An 18,071-nucleotide genomic window follows, 5' to 3' on the forward strand; every position below is an offset into this window, starting at 1 on the left:
ACACAAAGACAGGTGGGAATGCAAGCTGTGAGAATAACACAAAGACAGGTGGGAATGCAAGCTGTGAGAATAACACAAAGACAGGTGGGAATGCAAGCTTTGAGGATGACACAAAGACAGGTGGGAATGCAAGCTGTGAGAATGACACAAAGACAGGTGGGAATGCCAGCTGTGAGAATGACACAAAGAATCTGAAGAGGGACATGGACAGGTTAAGTGAGTGGGAAAAAGCCAGGCAGAGGGAACATGATATTGAGACAACAAGGTGCAGAGCTGGATGAACACAGCAGGCCAAGCAGCATCCTAGGAAATTGTGAGTTTACGCACTGGTGAGGTTATCATGCAACTTCTGTATGTAAAAGGAAGGCCAATGGAATATTCACTTTTATGTCAAGGGGAATGGAATTTAAAACTGGGATGTCTTGCTAATACTATAGAAGGCACTAATTAGATGACAGCTGGAATATGATAGAATCCCTACAGTGTGGAAGCAGGCCATTTGGCCTATTGAGTGTACACCGACACTCCACAGAACATCCCATCCAGACACACCCCAACCGTATCCTATAACCCTGCATTGCTCACGGCTAAGCCACTAGCCTGCACATCCCTGGACACAATGGGTAATTTAGCATGGCTAATCCATCTACCATGCACATCTTTGGACTGTGGGAGGAAACCGGAGCACCCGAAGGAGAGAACATGCAAACTCCACACAGACAGTTGCCTGAGGGTGGAATCAAACTCGGGTCCCTGGCTCTGTGAGGCAGCAGTGCTAACCACTGAACCACTGTGCCACCCCTTTATTTTACCATAGCTAACCCACCTAACCTGTACATAATTGGGTTATTTAGCATGGGCAATCTAGCCAACCTGTACATCTTTGGACTGTGAGTGAAAGTTAGTGCACCAAGAAGAAGCCCATTCAGACACAGGGAGAACATACAAACTCCAGACAATCTCTCAAAGCTGGAATCGAACTCAGATCCCTGTGCTGTGAGGCTGTGGTGCTAAACACTGCATCACCATGCCACTTCCATAAAATCATAGAATCCCCTACAGTGTGGAAGCAGATCCTTTGGCCCATCAAGTCCACACCGACCCTCTGAAGAGCATCCCACCCAGATCCACCCCCTATGCTATCGCTGCATTTCCCATAGCCAATCCACCCAGAATGCACATTTTTGGACTGAGAGAGGAAACTGGAGCATCCAGAGGGTTACCTCAAGTGGCCATTAATTCCAGATTTTTATTGAATTCAAATTCCACCATCTGCCGTGGCAGGATTCAAGCCCAGTTCCCTGGAACATTACCTGGGTCTCTGGATTAACAATTGAGTGATAATACCATTAGGTCATCACGTCCCCTATACTGTGAACAAATTTGGGCCTTATCAAAGGAAAGATATACTGGCATTGGAGGCAGTCCAGTGAAGGTTCGCTAAGCTGATCCTAGGAATAGATGAACTTTCTTAAGAGTGGAGGTTGGGTGCATTGGACCTTTACTCATCGGAATTTAGAAGAATGAGAGTTATTGAAACATACAAGATTCCTCTGGGTTTTTTTTTGTTCATGGGATGAGGGCATTGCTGGCTAGGCAGCATTTATTGCCCATCCCTAATTGTTCAGAGGGCAGTTATGAGTCAATGACATTGCTGTGGGTCTGGAGTCACATGCAATTTCCTTCCCTAAAAGACATTTGTGAACCAGATAGTTTTTCTCCCCAATAATTGAAAATGAATTTGTGGTCATCATTAGACTCTTAATTTCAAATTTTTCATTTCATTGAATTCAAATTCTACCATGGCAGGATTTGAACACAGGACCCTAGGACATGATCTGGGTCACTGGATTAACAGTTCAGTGATTATACCACTAGGCCATCACCTCCCCCCCATTTCACAGGGTTTGACAGAGTAGATGTTGAGAGGTTGCTTCACTTTGAAGGAGACTCCAAGACCAGAGTGAATTGCTTCTTTCTGCGGTTAGTGAATCTGCGGAATTGTCTACCACAGAGGGCTGTTGACTCTATGTTGTTAAGTACATTCTGAGAGATTTTTAATCAACAAGTAAATCAAGGGTTAAGGAGAAAAATCAGGAAAGTATCAGATCAGCCATGATCTCATTGAATGGTGGAGCAGACTCGATGGGCTGAATAGCCTCCTTCTTCAAATAGGCACCTTCACTCAACCAAATTAGGCCCACGCAGGCATTATATATTATTCCTTTCTAACTATTTACTTACAATTTGTTTCCAAGAAACACAAATGCAGAATTGGAGTCGGCCTGTGAAAGCCCTTAGGTTCTTTCCCTCTTAGAGGGAAATGATTGGCTGCCATCAAGAAAATGGCCGCGCCGAGAAAGAATCTTGTGAGTTACTGGTGAACTGTATCAATTGCCTAAAAATGAGTAAGTTAGTCATTGGGCCATGGATATAGGGTTAGGTGGATAAAAGAACAGAAAGCATTGAATCCAGCTTGAACATCAGAGTTCATAGCTGTGCTATACACAAAGAAACCAATGGTTGCTACGACAACAGACTGCTTTTCGGAGTAATGCAAAGGCTGTTCAGCACTTTCAGGACAAGTAAGACCTTGTAAGGAGACAAGTTCTGTCTTTCCTTCCAATAATGACTGCTGAAGTGTAAAGTCTATGTTTTCTTATGAACCTATTTCAGGCAATATTATCTTTCATTGACACCACAGAGGAATAGTTTCTTCCTAATTCAGTGCAAAGAGATTGTCAATGACACAACATCCCATTGGATTTGCTCTGCGTTTCCTCCAAAGTGAATTTCTGCTAAAAGGGGGCAGAACTTTGTCGCTGCAACATTCAAGTTGTAAATAGAATCCTAATTTTTTTTTCTCATTTACATGGAACAATGACAAGTATTCTGTCTATCTGTGACAACAGTTGTACCAGTTCTTTTCCTATTGATGATACCATCACCTCCTTCTATGTCTAAGAGGCTTGGATCCTCTTTGAAAAATTCATCTGAAGTGGATGTTCAAAGCATGAACAATGTAGAGCCATGACGAGACTCTGCTCCGCTTCGCACTATGCGGAAGCCAAATCATGAAGGAATAAAGCGCACCATTAAACACATAATCTTTACAACTTGGTCAAATTAATTTTTAATGTGTAGTGCAAACAGCATACATTAGGGAGGATTGAGAGGTACAATTTCCATCCCACTTAATATCAACCAAATCCCATGGATCACTCTAGCCTGGATAATGCAACCCCTGTTTAGAAATGCTGAAAATTTGGGATGCTCATATCTTAAAAGCTTCCAGACATTTTTTTTTTATACAACTATAAATGATTGTGTCTGATGTGACTGAAGTTTAGTTGAATCAACTTGTCCTTTCTGGTTGCAGCCATATTGCTCTTTGAATCTACACTTGAATGTGGCACAGAATCCCTATACATCGGGAAATATAGGCAGTAAGGACTCTGCACCTGGTATCATTGTGGCCTCAGGTATTGAATCTATTTGAAGGTCGATACAATTTTCTCCAATCTTTTCAGAGTGTTTTATTGCATGCTTTTTAATGTGCAGTTGCATACTCCCCTCTGGCTGATAGGACATGAAGCATAACAAATGAAATTAGCGTCAGAAAACACAACACTTTTATACCTCATGGAAGTACCTGCATTCCCAGTGCAATATAGACTATGACAAGGGCAATGACTTCTCTGCTCAAACAAAATTGTTTCCTCCTCCTTTCCACAGCGATGCTATTTGGGAACAATTCTTTGAGGCTTTGGCAGCCATTGTACCTCACTCAATGAGTAATCCATCAATTGGACAGCGAGAAATGACAGATTTAATGGATTTTGAGTCTACCTTCACCCATTGCAATAACTATAGTGAACTTGTTAAGCAGAATTCACTAGATTGCGCTCAGGACCAGGAATACCAGCTGTTCTTCTTTCATTTCCCTAGCCTCCAGGTGCTTAGGTCCCTCCTGCATCCTCGTTGGAAACTATCAACTTAGCTGAGGCCAGAAATAAAACTTACTTGACCTTGTATAATTTTAGAACATATCAATGTTGCATTAGAACGCTCAAGCAGTCTGCTTTCATTGAAGGCTCAACTGAACGTGTTGCAATACTCCTGGTTATCATTCCTGCAATCCCTGAGATGCTGGCTGGTGTTTTTGAAAGTTGTTTGCTCTGCACACTTTATTTTCCCCAATTGAAATATGAGCTGAGAAGGTTTATTGAGAGGCAAGTGACATATTCCACACTGCTTGAGGCAATCCACCAACAAGTTTCCCCTCCTTTGCTCTATTAATAATGTGCTGTGTTTTCATTTCACTCCTCACCTTAACTGGGCTGGAACTTGCTCAGTGCAGCACTATGCAAATGATCCTGCTTTTCAATAACCCTTTGTTTCACAGACTCTGGTATATTATTTCACAGGAAATTTAGATAAAATGCCTCTCCAACACTTTTTACAAGAAGCCCCAAATGCAAACGTTAGATCTAGTCATCATTTTAATCGTCAGCTGGATAGTAGTAAGAAGCCGTCTGGTTTCAGTTAGACTCCTGCCTGCGCAGTGTTATCCAGTGAAATCCCATGCATTCACTGGAATAGGCAAGGACCAGACCAAAACAGGCCACCTACCCTTGGAAAACTTGTGTGGCCTTTGGCTGTTCACTGACACTTGGGTATGTGTGACAGAAAGGACATCTCTCAATAGCTGAGAAGGTCATTCTGAAAAATCTGAAAAGGGCATGTTAACAAGTTCTGAGGAAGGGGTTACCAAACCTGAAATGTTAACTCTCATTTTTACTTCACAGATGCTACTAGACCTGCTGAGCTTTTCCATCAACTTTGTTTTTGTTCCTGACTTACAGCATCTGCAGTTCTTTTGGATTTTATTAAGTTGAAAAGTTCCTTGTTCAGGACTTCTTTGTCGGCGAAGGGGCCCTGTATTTCATTTTTAATTTTCAACCTAACTATCTTCAAAAGGGAATTAAAACAGAAATTTGGGGGAAATGTTCAACAGGCCTGGCAGCATCGGTGGAGAGAGAAATAGAATTAGCATTTCACATCAGTCTCCTATTATCAGAGCTAGTTTTGCAATTATAGTGAAATTTATAACAGTCACAACAAAAACACAACAGATGTATGACTGTGGTGGAGAGGGGAATGGACACCTTGGGAGATCCTGAGCGAGATGCAAGATGCTTTATAAATATAAATATTTCTTCCCTTCCTTTGTGCCTGTATTTTCTGGTCTTTGAAGCTCATTGAGTTGTAACTTTGGGTTGTTATTGGTAAGTGTGGCTGATATTTGGTGGCTTTGCTTGAATTTCAGGCAACATCGGCTCTGAGCTCATAACGGATGAGGAAAGTCACACTGGAGGCATGTTCATCTCATCAGATGCAGGAAATACCTGGAGACAGGTAACAGCGATGTGGAGACATTGTGGAGGAGCAGTTTCTACCCATTAATAGAACCTGACTCACTCAGCAAACCAAGGCAACAGCAAACTGTAGAACACAGACTGAAAATGTCCATTATCGTTTTCTGCTTTATGTCAGGATCGTTGGTCTCAGCTGCGACCTCACTATCTGCACAACAAACTGACCAAACCAAAATCAATTATATTACTTATGCATTAACCTGGTCTGGTGGTGTAAGAGATAGTAAGAACTGCCGATGCTGGAGTCAGAGATAACACAGTGTGGAGCTGGAGGAACACAGCAGGCCAGGCAGCATTTCTGAAGAAGGGTCCCAACTCAAAACATCAGCTTTCCTACTCCTTTGATGTCGCCTGGCCTGCTGTGTTCCTCCAGCTCCACACTGTGTTATCTCTGGTGGAGTAAGAGCCCATTTTGCCCAGGACCCTAAACATCCGTCCTATTCTTCACTGTATGGTGTCATAAGATCTTTTACATCGTGTAAATGATAGATATAGATTATTGTTTCATCCAGAAGCAAGCACATTTGGCAATCCAAGCTCCTTCAGTCCAGTCAATCAACTTTAACCACTCAATTTCTAAGTAAGCCTTGAAACCACAATCTTCTGATTCAGAAGCTGCATCTCTGAAATCTGTGACTTCTGAAATCTCTGGAACATTAGCTACCATTTATTTTTTATGACTGGTTGCATTTCACCATTAACCATCTCAACCCATGAAGTTGAGAGAAGGCCAGTTTTAAGCAACTGAAGACTGACGTGTTTTCTCTGCTGGTCAGCATTATGGTTAAACCTTGCCTCCACATACAGTCATTGCAACCAGAGAGAATTGGTTTGTCTGTGTCAATATTTTTGTCTATTTATTGTATCTATGTAAAAACAGTCCTTGCATTTCAGGAGAATTAATTGCATAAAATGCTTTGAGGCATTTCAACATGATGAGCAATTGTCTAATTGAAAGTAATTGTAGATCCATCAAAGCCACTTTTCAGCAAATATTCATCCAGTTGTTGACATTCCTTTCAATTAGCAATTTTTTCTCTGCTGGATTGAAAATTTTTCTTAAGAAACGAGTTATTAGGTGAATTTTGGAGAATGTAATTATGTTTTCACGTTCAGAAGAAGGAAGAAAGAGGGTTCCCCATCAAAATTATCAATGTTTCCGAATACCTTGTCTGTCTGCAGATGGACTAACGCATACTGTAGGACAAATGGCCTGTTACTGTGCTCTAACACATTATCATTCTGTATCAGGAAGAAGGCAGGCATCTTTGAGAGTCTTGGCCGACATAAATTAGGACCGTAATCTGGTTTATGAACTACAGTTGTCAAGCGGCCCATCAGTTTCTGCGAAGTCAGGAACCCCGTGAAATATATCACTGTTTAACAGACAGACATTGATGGATTTCAATGTTTATTCGGCATTTCGGTGTCTCGGTATAACAAATACAGCCCATGAAACACTGTGCAGCCCCAGCTATTACTACAGCGCTAATAAAGGCGGAGTTTGCCGGGACTGTTAAGTGAGAAGGAAACTGTTCATGCGAGCTAATAGGGCAGTTGCAATCTCGCTGAGCAGCATGGGTAACCTTACCTTCCATTTGAGAAAACAAACCGAGACACAAGCATCAGTTTGGATCATGTGTGATGAATCAAATACATCATGGAGTGAGAGATGGATTTGGAAACTGTTTGTGGAAGACTTCAGTGGATGGTCTCTTTATGCTTTATGTTTAATAAACTCCAACTTTGTTTTAAAACAAGAGGTGATTCATTTAGATGTCGAGTCAGAGAGTATGCCTCCCTCTATCAACAGAAAACTGGTTTCTTATCAGTCTTTCCATCTGAAGCTTATTATAAAAGTTCCCAGTTGACCATATTGAAGGGGTAAATACCAAAAGGAAGATGTAACTCAGATAAAATGATTGCGATTTCAACTGTACTTTGTGAGATGTCTTTTCTTTCACTCTGAACAAGTGATAATATCTATGTGGTATAACTTTTTTAAGGATGATGCTGATTGCTTTATGTTTCCTCTCAATCGCAGGTTTTTGACGAGGAGCACAGCGTCTTGTTTCTGGACCAGGGAGGTGCACTTGTAGCCATTAAACACACACCCCAGCCAATCCAACATCTGTGGTAATTGTCCCTTTCCTTATTACCCTGGTCATGGGTAAAGCTGCTAAAACTGCAGTAATGAGGAGGATATTCTCCTTCTGGGCAGCAATCTGGATTGCTGTTACCTGTTTCAAGACAGGAAACATGTACACTTATGCAATGATGGGCACATTTCAGATATAAGCTGAACCCTGAGGAATTAAAGGACCATTCTGGCCTAAAATTTTAAAAACAACATCAAAATTCGAACACCAGAGATGTCTTCACCTCCTTCGTTTGGAGGCAATGGCCACTAGACTGCTGCTAGACTGTCAATTCAGAGAAGCAATGTTCTGGGTTCAAATCCCACCGTAATGAATGAAGAAATTTGAATTGTATAAAATCTGGAATCAGGAGTCTAATGATGACCCTGAAACACTCATCTGGTTCACTAATGTCCTTTAGGGAATTTAACTGCCAACCTTATCTTGTCTGGCCTACATGTGTCTCCAGACCCACAGCAAAGTGATTGACTCTTAACTGGCCTCTGGTTAATTAGAGATGGGCAATAAATGCTGGCAGAGTCAGTGCTGCCCACATCTGGTGAATAATATATATAAAACTTGATGGGTTGGAATTCTTTTTGCTGTGGGATAGATGGCAGGCAGGAACTTTGGATTGGCTTAAAATCTTATCTGGAGCCAGCAAATTCTTGGAGAACTCAATCCCTTTTAACCAGGTTCTCCCGTTCTGAGCTCCCTTCTGGTTCTCACACACAGCAGGATTGTTGCAGATATTGACACACTCTCCTATCCCTACCATTTCTGCCACACTTTCTAGAGCCCCATTGTCAGTTCTCCCAGATCCTGGACTTCTCCCTCATTTTATCCAAAGCCCAGCTTTCCTTTTCCCAATATTCTCAAATCTAATGATATCCCTTTGCAACATTCCAAAATCACCTGACCTATTGTAACTGGTTGCATTGCTTCCAATTCAATGAACAAGAGTAGGCCACTTGGCCCTTTGAGCCTGCTCTCCCAAACAATAAGATCATGACTGATCTGACTTTAACTTCAATTCTACATTCCTGCATATACCCCGATAATTTTTCATCCCATTGGTCATCAATGATTTGTGAACAATCAAGAATATCTTCACTTTTATCTGCTTTTGTGTTCAGTATGCACTACACAACAGGAAAGCCCTGTCATTATAAGACCGCACATAGAGTAAACAACACCAGAAATTGTCTAAGTAAGAACTGAAAGAACTGCAGATGCTGGAAATCAGAAACAAAAATAGAAATTGCTAGAAAACCTCAGCAGATCTGGCAGCATCTGTGGAGAGATTTCGGGTCTAATGACCCTTCTTCAGAACCAGAAATTGTCTATTTGGAAAATAAAGCTTTTCCCTCCTTTCAATGGTAATTTGTTTGGACAGTAGTATGGCCATAGCATTATCCTTCTCCATTTTAAGCACAATTTAGATTTCCACTTGTGAAAGGTGAAGTTGCCTATTTCCACTAGACCAAAGGGCTGCTCTGTCATTACAGTTCAGGCAAGGGGAAAGTCCTTCATGGTAACTTCAGCTGGTGTGGGGATTGAAACCATGCTATTGGCATCACCAACCAGCCATCTAGCTAGCTGTGCTAACCGATCTCTATAATAACATTGTGGTATATGTTTAGAAACACAGGGTGATGGTGTACTTTTGAAAGGATTGAAATACGCCTTCATTGTTGAAAACTAAATATTGAGGCATGTACCATGGAGATAGTCTCTCTCCAAATAATCTGAAAATGCTTTACCCTTCATGTTACCCTGGGCCCTGAGTGAGGGATGCCTTCAAGCTCCATAATCTCCAATGTACTTTGTAATTTGTGGAAAAAGGGAAAGAGATTGCTGGAGAAACTCAGCAGGTCTGGCAGCATCCATGGAGAGAGAAACAGAGTTTTGAGTTTGGTATGACTTTTCAGCACAACTGGAAAACTCTTAATCTTTTACATTCATTGATGGGGTCTGGGCATTGCTGGCAAAGGCAGCATTTATTTTCTATTTCCTAATTGCCCACATCCCATAAGAGGATCATGTTTTAAAAATCCAAGCAATCAAAGGCTGGTGGCTCTAGTAGCATTGTATATGGAAAGAAAAATAAAGAGAATTTAGATGCAGCCTATCATGTCTTCCAAGCAACCCGAACCACTTGACATCCAGTCAAGTTGCTTGTTGAAGCATAATTCCTATGGATCGGTAGGAAACACAGCTGAGAAATGTTGTGCACAGCAAGATTCCACAAACAGCAACATTATAATGACCAAATAATCAGTTTTACTTACTTTGGTGGCAGGATGGTGGAAAGGAATCCAACATTAACTGAGCGAGGGTGGAAATAAGATGATTTTAGTTAAATCCACAAATGCCTTCCATTTTGTTCCAGTCCTATCCCTGACTCTGCCCTGGCCCCAGGCTGAATTAGACTGCTTGTAACTTTGATTTGTGTGACCCTGAACTAAGCATCTGACTCCAATTCTCACCATCAGCTGGATTGCCTACTTGTACCTCTGTAACAGTTTTGACTCCTGTCCCTATCTTAGCTGCTGAAATTCTCATCAGTCCCTTTGCCACCTCCAACGTCCTCCATTGCCTCTTGCCAGCCCAATCTTCACTTTCCAGAGAGTCCAACTTACATAAAATTTCACTCAGTGCCCTGTATCCACATAAAGTCCCATCCGCTGATGTCTATTAGTTCCTTGGTCTGGAGTACCTTCAATGTAAATTCTTCATCTAGTTTCAGTTGCTTTATAGCTACAGGTCACTCTATCTATCTGTTCACTCTTCTCCATCTCTATGTTCTTCACCCTCAAAACTTAATTCCCCTTCTGTGTTTCAATTTTGGCCTGATATGTCACGTCATTTTCACCCTTGAAGAGGAGAAGTTTTCTGCCATCTTGGTAAATATTATTGGATCGGCATCATAAAACCCTTGGGGCTGACTTTCTGAGGAGTAAAGGTCTTACACATGGCCACTTGCTCCATTTTTAACTAAAGGATGGAGCTCCGCATTTCTAACAGGAGATTCCAATCAGTGCTCCTTCAGCAATATGGAGTGAAATGTTCATACTGACTACTCCTTCAGAATGCAGAGCTGTCAGGAGAAAACAAATCATATCCCTTTTCACAGCAGTCAGTATTCTGAAATGTAAAGATCCAGAATTGCAGACTGCCAGGAATGGGAGAGGAGAAGCTGGGGGGCAGAAGGTAGCAGGTCCAGCGCAGAGCGGGGTGGGGCTGTTAGATCCCTGGGAGGGAGGGTGGTGCCAGATCAGAGTTTAGAGTGTAGGTGCTTTGGGAGAGGTGGGTATTGGGGGTGAGTCATATAAATATGGGATCAGTTCAATAGTTACCTGGGAGTTAGTAATCTTTATTAATCTAACTTTTCCTCAGTAACTATTTGCTTAATTTCAGCAGAACTCTGTGAATTCTCCAATTTAAGTTGATACTTTCAGAAGGTTTCAGGCATGGGGGAATTGTCCATTGGAATCTAAAATTCCTCGAGCAATTCCTTTAGAGTTTATTATGATGGGAACCCTGTGTGGGGTTTCGAATGCACAAATTCCATCTAAACTGGACTAAGGATGGTCTGACCATCGAAATATCCAGGCCAGGATCTCTCCAACTCTCTGTCTCTCTCTTTCCTCCTTTAAAAATCTCCTAAAAGTTCATCTGCTCATTGCTCCTTGGGTCAGCCCTCCCCAATTTGTTTTAACTGGTTCACAGTCTGTATTTCTTAGACTTATCTGTGCAGACCCGTGGAATGTTTTGCAGAGCGGAAATGTTACTATGGTTTTGAGAAGTAGATTGTGAGGAAAGATTACATAAATTAGATTTGCAGTTCCTGGAAAATAAAATCGAAGAGTGGTTGTTGGAGAATTTTGTTTCAGATTGGAGGGATTGATAGGATAGAGAGATTCCCATTGAGGATGGGGATAAGGAGGCTTACAGGTTGTCTAGGGCAAACCTCAAAATCAGATTCAGCCATCCTCAGCCATACCTTGGCCATACTTTCGAGACCTAAGGTGGGTGCTAGAAAAATGCAACTCTCTCTTACAACAGAACAGTAGATGCTGGACCAGTTAATCATTTTAAATCAGACATCAATGGATCTTTGCTCAACAATGCTAATAAAAGATACTACAGTGGGTAACTCGCCTTTTGACTCCCTATCTACAAGGCACAAGTCAGGAGTGTGATGGACTACTCCCCACTTGCCTGGATTGGGGCAGCTCCAACAACACTCAAGAAGCTCGACACCGTCCAGGTCAAAGCAGCCCGCTTGATTGACACTACATCCACAAATATCCAATCCCTCCACCACTGACACTCAGTAGCAGCAGTGTGTACTATCTACAGGATGCACAGCAGAAATTCACTGAAGATCCTTAAACAACACCTTCCAAACTCACGGTCACTTCTATGTGGAAGGACAATGGCAGAAGATATGTGGCAACATGCAAGTTCCACCCCAAGCCACTCACCCATCCTGACTTGGAAACATATAATCGTTCCTTTAGTGTTGCTGGGTCAAAATCCTGGAATTCCCTCCCTAAGGGCAATGTGGGTCAACCTACATTGTGTGGATTACAGTGGTTCAAGAAGGCAGCTCTACACCACCTTCTTAATGGGCAACTAGGGATGATGCTGGCAAGCCAGCAATGCCCATGTCCTATGAGACAATAAAACAATATGGAACAAGCTTTTCTGATGAAGGGTCTAGGCCCGAAACGTCAGCCTCTCTGCTCCTATGATGCTGCTTGGCCTGCTGTGTTCATCCAGCCCTGCACGTTGTTGCCATGGAACAATACTAGATGTTTGGATCTAAATGATTTGTATCTCATTAAGTGGCAGGACAGGCTTCAGTCCATGGTGAGGGAGCTGAACATCTTATTCCTGTTCCTATGTTTGAGCAGGTATATAAATGATGGATGCTGTTTTGCTATTTCTTCTTCCAGTATGAGAGGAAAGTTATTATTCCTGTGCAATGCCCACATTCAGCTGCATAGTTACAGGCTTCTGGAAAGGTCATTGAGTTATCAGTTTAATTTTTTTTTTGCTGGAGGAAGGGGTTGGTTGGTTTTAACTGGTTTAGATTGGCATCTGTGAATTCAGATCAAATAAGGCAAGGGATTTTCTTCATCCGAGCTTGCCTGTGATCTGGTGGAATTTGTGCATTAGATTCATTGCAAATGGAAACGATCACTGGGCAGATATGGACTGAAGGCCCTTCAACAAATTTATCTCATAATTCCAGGCTCCCATTCATGTCTCTCTGTCACCAGCTTCTAACACTTTCCCCAGCAGCTGCTCTCAGCTTTTCCAACCGTGAAATAAACAACACTGATTCCATTCCTGCACTTTTTTTATTTAAAAAAGTGAAATTGTGTGCATGTTTTTTTTTGGGGGGAGAAGGTTTGATCAAAACAACCAAATTTTAGGATCAAATACAACAAATCAGAATGACTTAAAAGGACCAAAACCTGCAATCAGCTAGCTACTTCCATTGACTTGCTGCTGTTTCCATGGTGATAACCAGACACCTTTTCCTGCCTGATCCTCATCTTTTAAACTACAATCAGTCAAAAAACCAGAGAAAACACATCCTTTGATGCACAAATGTATAAATCAGTAGTAGAAGGAGGCCATTCAGGCCCTCAAGCCTTCTCCACTGTGCAATAAATGGTGGCTGATCTGATTGTAACTTCAAACCCATGTTCCCCACCTCCTCCATGATGACCTTTCACCCCATAGTTAACAAGAATCTTCCTACTTCTGTCTTAAAAGTGTTCAAGGACTCTGCTCCCACTGCCTTTTGAGGAAGAGAGTCACAGTGTCACACTGTATGGAAACAGGCCCTTCAATCCAACTTGTCCATGCTAACCAGGTTTCCTAAACTAAACTAGTCCCATTTGCCTGCACTTGGTCCATATCCGTTTAATGTTTTCCTATCCATGTACCTGTCCAAATATCTTTTAAATGTTGTAATTGTACTCACCTCTACCACTTCCTCTGGCAGTTCAATAGAATATATGAACCACCCTCTGTGTGAAAAAGTTACTCTTTAGGTCCCTTTTAAATCTTTCCCCTCTCACCTTAAACCTATGCCTCCCTAGTTTTTGACTCCCATACCCTTGGGAAAAGAGCTTGCCAATTTACCCTATCCATGCCCCACATGATTTTGTAAACCTCCATAAGGCTACACCTCCAATGCTCCAGGGAAAATAGCCCTAGCTTGTCCAGTCTCTCCTTATAACTCAAATCTTCTAGTCTCAGTAACAACCTTGTAAATCGTTCTTGCACCCTTTCCAGTTTACTAACATCCTTCCTACAGCAGGGTGACCAGAATTCCAAAGACTCATAGAAACATAGAATATACGAACAGGAGTAGGTCATTTGGCACTTCAAGCCTGCTCCACCATTCAATATGATCATGGCTGGCCATCCAACTCAGTTCCCTGTTCCTGCTTTCTCCAAATATCATTTGATCCCATTAGCCCTAATATCTATAACTTGGAAGGCTACAATGTTTTGACCCCAGTTTCCTGTGGTAGTGATTCCCACAGGCTCACCGCTCTCTGGGTGAAGAAATTTCTCCTCATCTCAGTCTGAAATGGACTATTCCATATCCTTAGACTGTGACCGCTCCCCCCCCCCTCCCCATTCATTAAGAACATTCCTCGTGCTTCTAATCCTCATAGAAACTTATAGGTCTCACTCTATATGTGACTCCGTGAGAGGAATAAAATTCACTTAATCTTGGCTTTAAATGGGCAACCCTTGATTTTTAGACAGTGACTCCTTGTTCTAGATTGCCTCAGAAGAAGAATTATCCCCTCCACGTTCAGCTTGTCAAGACCTGCTCAAGATTTTATGTTTCTCTCAGGATATAGCGAGGGGAAGGTGATTTGTGCTCATTTAGGCAATGCTTTCACTCTGCCATGTCATACTGATCCAACAGTGTTGCTTTTTTTATTTGTTGTAACTAGGCTGAGTTTTGACGAAGGTCAGTCCTGGAGTAAATACAGTTTTACCTCAGTTCCTCTCTTTGTAGACGGAGTTCTGGGTGAACCAGGCGACGAGACACTGGTAATGACGTGAGTAGAGAACATTTTATTTCCCTGTTGCAGCCTGAAGTGAAAGAAATACTTGTCTTTGTAAAAATGCACTGTATTCATAAAGTTTATAAAATTATATTATATCATCCAACTTTGACACAATGGTAAATTGGGATGTTTCACTCTATTTACAAGTGCAGGTTATATTTACAATATACATTTACATTTCACATCAAACACTCTCTGGTGTGTAAGAGCTGGGGAATTTTATGTGGTTTCAAGCCCCTCTCTGTACTATGACAGAGAGACTTTAAAAAAAATCACCTTTCCTCTTTAACCCTTTGCAATGGCTAATCTGAGCTTTAGTATCTCTCAGTACATGGTGCTTGATTTTGGACATGCTGGTCTACAATACTCACTTGTGGGCAGTTCCTTGCACTGGAAGACCAACAGATTTCAGGGCTATATCATTAGTGTTGAGCTAAAGGTAAGAATTTGTCTTAATATTCTTGACCTTAGGAAACACCAATACATTTCACAGCCAAAATGTTGCTTTTGACATGTAGTTCCTGGTGTCATATAAGGGAACATGGCAGCCAAAGAAGGTGCACAGCAAAATCCTAGGTAACATCAATGATTATCCAATCTGTGTTTCTGGTGGTGTTAGTAGAAGGATAATTGTTAGGAATTGCATCCCTGATGTTCTTCAAATAGAGCCAGGGTGTTTTTATTCACCTGAGGGGCCACATAGGCCAATGATTTAACATTGCATCCAAAGGTTGGTATTTCTGACAATGTGGCGCTCCCTCAGTTTGTATCGAAGTTTCAAGTCATGTCCCTGGAATGCAGTTTGAACCCAATACTTAACCCAGAGGTGAGAAGCACTAGGCATGCACAAGAATTGGGCTGCTCCAAGGAAACATTAACCCTTTGGAGAAGTGAGTGAAGTGGTCAGGCATTATGAAACAAAAATAAAAAGTGCTGGAGAAACTCAGCAGAACCTCAGGCAACATCTGTGGAAGAAGAAACAGAATAACATTTCGAGTCCAGTAACCCTTCTTCAGAATGGGCGATCACTGCACTCAAAACATTAACTCTGTTTCTCTCTCCACAGATGCTGCCAGACCTGCTGAGTTTCTTCAGCACTTTCTGTTTTTGTTTCAGATTTCCAGCAGCTGTGGGGTTTTTTTTGTTTTGTTTTGATGGAGCATTGTATTGTTCTGGTTTCATCCTGAGGTTATAATTCTTTTTGAAGTTGAATGCAATTCCATACATTTGTCATAGCACCTCCACTCAACACACCCCTCCCCTGATATCCTGCCCTTGGAAGCATCTCTCCCCCACGTATCTGCTAATTATGGGGAGGCAATGGCCTAGTGGTGTTATCACTGGTCTGTTAATGCAGAGACCCAGATAACGTTCTGGGGACCCAGGTTCAAATCCCACCAGGGCAAATGGTGGAATTTGAATTCAATAAAATGTCTGGAATTAAGAATCTAATGATGACCATAAATCCATTGTTGATTGTCAGGAAAAACCCATCTGGTTTCACTCATGGACCTTAGGGAAGGAAACTGCCATCCTTACCTGGTCTGGCCTACATGTGACTCCAGACCCACAGCAATGTGGTTGACTCTAAACTGCCTTCTGAGCAATTGGGGATGGGCAATAAATGCCGTCTTGTCAGTGACGCCCTCATCCCGTGAATGAATTTTAAAAAATATTAACTAAAGCCCACAAATGGAAAGAATCCATCTATGCTACAGCTCACTTATCCACTTGACAATGACCTGTTCAATCCACCAACTGCTTGTCTACAGTGCCAGCACTCTGTATGGAGCTACCTTCTTCAGCAAGGTTTACCAACATCTGTTGGACCAAGAAATGGAAACACTGAAGGTCACTGCTCTATAGAGCAATTGGTACAGGTATTCCCAGAATGGGGGGTTAGGATCGTGAGTGGCGGTATGATCAGAAATATTGAAGTCACAACCTCTGAGGTAGCAATGCCAGCGATGGAGCTCTGACTGAGTTATAACATCTGTACAACTGTTCTTCCATGCTCTCAGTTCTTACTGAGTCATTCTAACAAATTTCAAGCTGCAGAATGGGGTCACAGAGGGGAAAGGTTTGGAAAGCTCTGAGCTGATACCTAAAAGGGTTAATCGTCATCACGGGATAAGGTTGAATTCTCAGGATATAAAGGGAGGAGCTAACCAGTTGCAGGTGCTAAGTTCCATGCAGCTAAACAGTAATGTTACTTTTAAGTCTAACCTCTGAAGTCTTACAAGAAATTATGGAGTCATTTCAATGTATTGTAATTAAGTACTATTTAATAAGCCTAACCTGAGGGAGTCTGATTGTGCAGTGGTAGTGTCCCTACCTCTGAGCCAGGAGACTTAGGTTTAAGTTCCACTTGTTCCAGTATGTAATTACACGTGTCTATACGTCAATTCGAAAACAAAGAAGCCAGTTCTATTCAACAAGAATGAGCTGTTCTTCTTCCAAAGATCTCTACTGGGGCATCCGTTCTCCACCTTGTAAAAACATCTTAGAGTCATACCAATCAGAAGCATTAGTAACAGTGAATCTACATGAAACATCTCAGGCAGCACTGATAGACGTGATTACACCAGTCAGTAACAAGTTTCTTGTAACAGGTTCTTTCTGTTGAATGCTGAGTTTTGAATGACCATAGTGATAGTAATCATTGTTAAAGAAAGGCTCAGGCCCCCTGTTTGGCTGATCTCTGTACAAAGCCCTCATGAGCATATGAAAAGACACAAACCAAGCTCCACATTACTGAGGGGTGTCACTTCTACTGACTAAATGAGGTGCTCATCACATTAAAGTCGACAAACAAGGCTATAGCTTGACTTCAAGATTTGCATTTGCTATATAAGTAGATCACAGAGCATCAGATGGATTCTGTCCAGCTATGGGATTTAAGGTTTAAGGGCTTTTGTCCCCAGAACACCCTGCTAAGGAAACATTATGGTTATTTTCTGTTGGCATCTATGAGCATTTCATATCGAGTCATAAAGGTCTATGGCGCAGATGACCCTTTGGCCCATTTAGTTTACACTGGAATATAATACTAGGATATAATGTGGTGCATGGAGCATGTGGAACACAGAAGGTATATAGAGACTTGAAGACAGTAAGGACTGCAGGTGCTGGAATTCAGAGTCAATAGATGTGAGGCTGGAAAAGCGCAGCAGGTCAGACAGCATCCGAGGAGCAGGAAAGTCAATGTTTCAGGTCGAAACCCTTCGTCAGGACTGGGGAGGAGGAGGGGAGCCCAGAAATAAATACAGGGTGGGGGTAGGGCTAGGGGAGGGTAGGTGGAATGGTGATAGGTGGATGCAAGTAAGGGGGTTATTGTGGTTGGTCAGTGGGACGGGTGGAGGGATAGATGAGTAGGATGGTGG

At 42.0% G+C, this 18,071-nt stretch overlaps 1 protein-coding gene across 1 annotated transcript in view; it reads left to right on the plus strand.

Moving 5' to 3' along the window:
* The window catches only part of LOC109933504 (VPS10 domain-containing receptor SorCS1-like), a 998,692-nt gene that overhangs the window by 865,371 nt on the left and 115,250 nt on the right, over positions 1 to 18,071 (plus strand). Inside the window, exons 14-17 of the mRNA XM_048609233.1 lie at positions 3,380 to 3,482; positions 5,330 to 5,418; positions 7,483 to 7,574; positions 14,572 to 14,679. Of these exons, the coding sequence (XP_048465190.1) occupies positions 3,380 to 3,482; positions 5,330 to 5,418; positions 7,483 to 7,574; positions 14,572 to 14,679 (392 nt within the window). The remainder of the gene's footprint in view (positions 1 to 3,379; positions 3,483 to 5,329; positions 5,419 to 7,482; positions 7,575 to 14,571; positions 14,680 to 18,071) is intronic.

This window comes from Rhincodon typus, chromosome 20, assembly GCF_021869965.1.
Source record: "Rhincodon typus isolate 14 chromosome 20, sRhiTyp1.1, whole genome shotgun sequence".
NCBI classification, from domain to species: Eukaryota; Metazoa; Chordata; class Chondrichthyes; order Orectolobiformes; family Rhincodontidae; genus Rhincodon; species Rhincodon typus.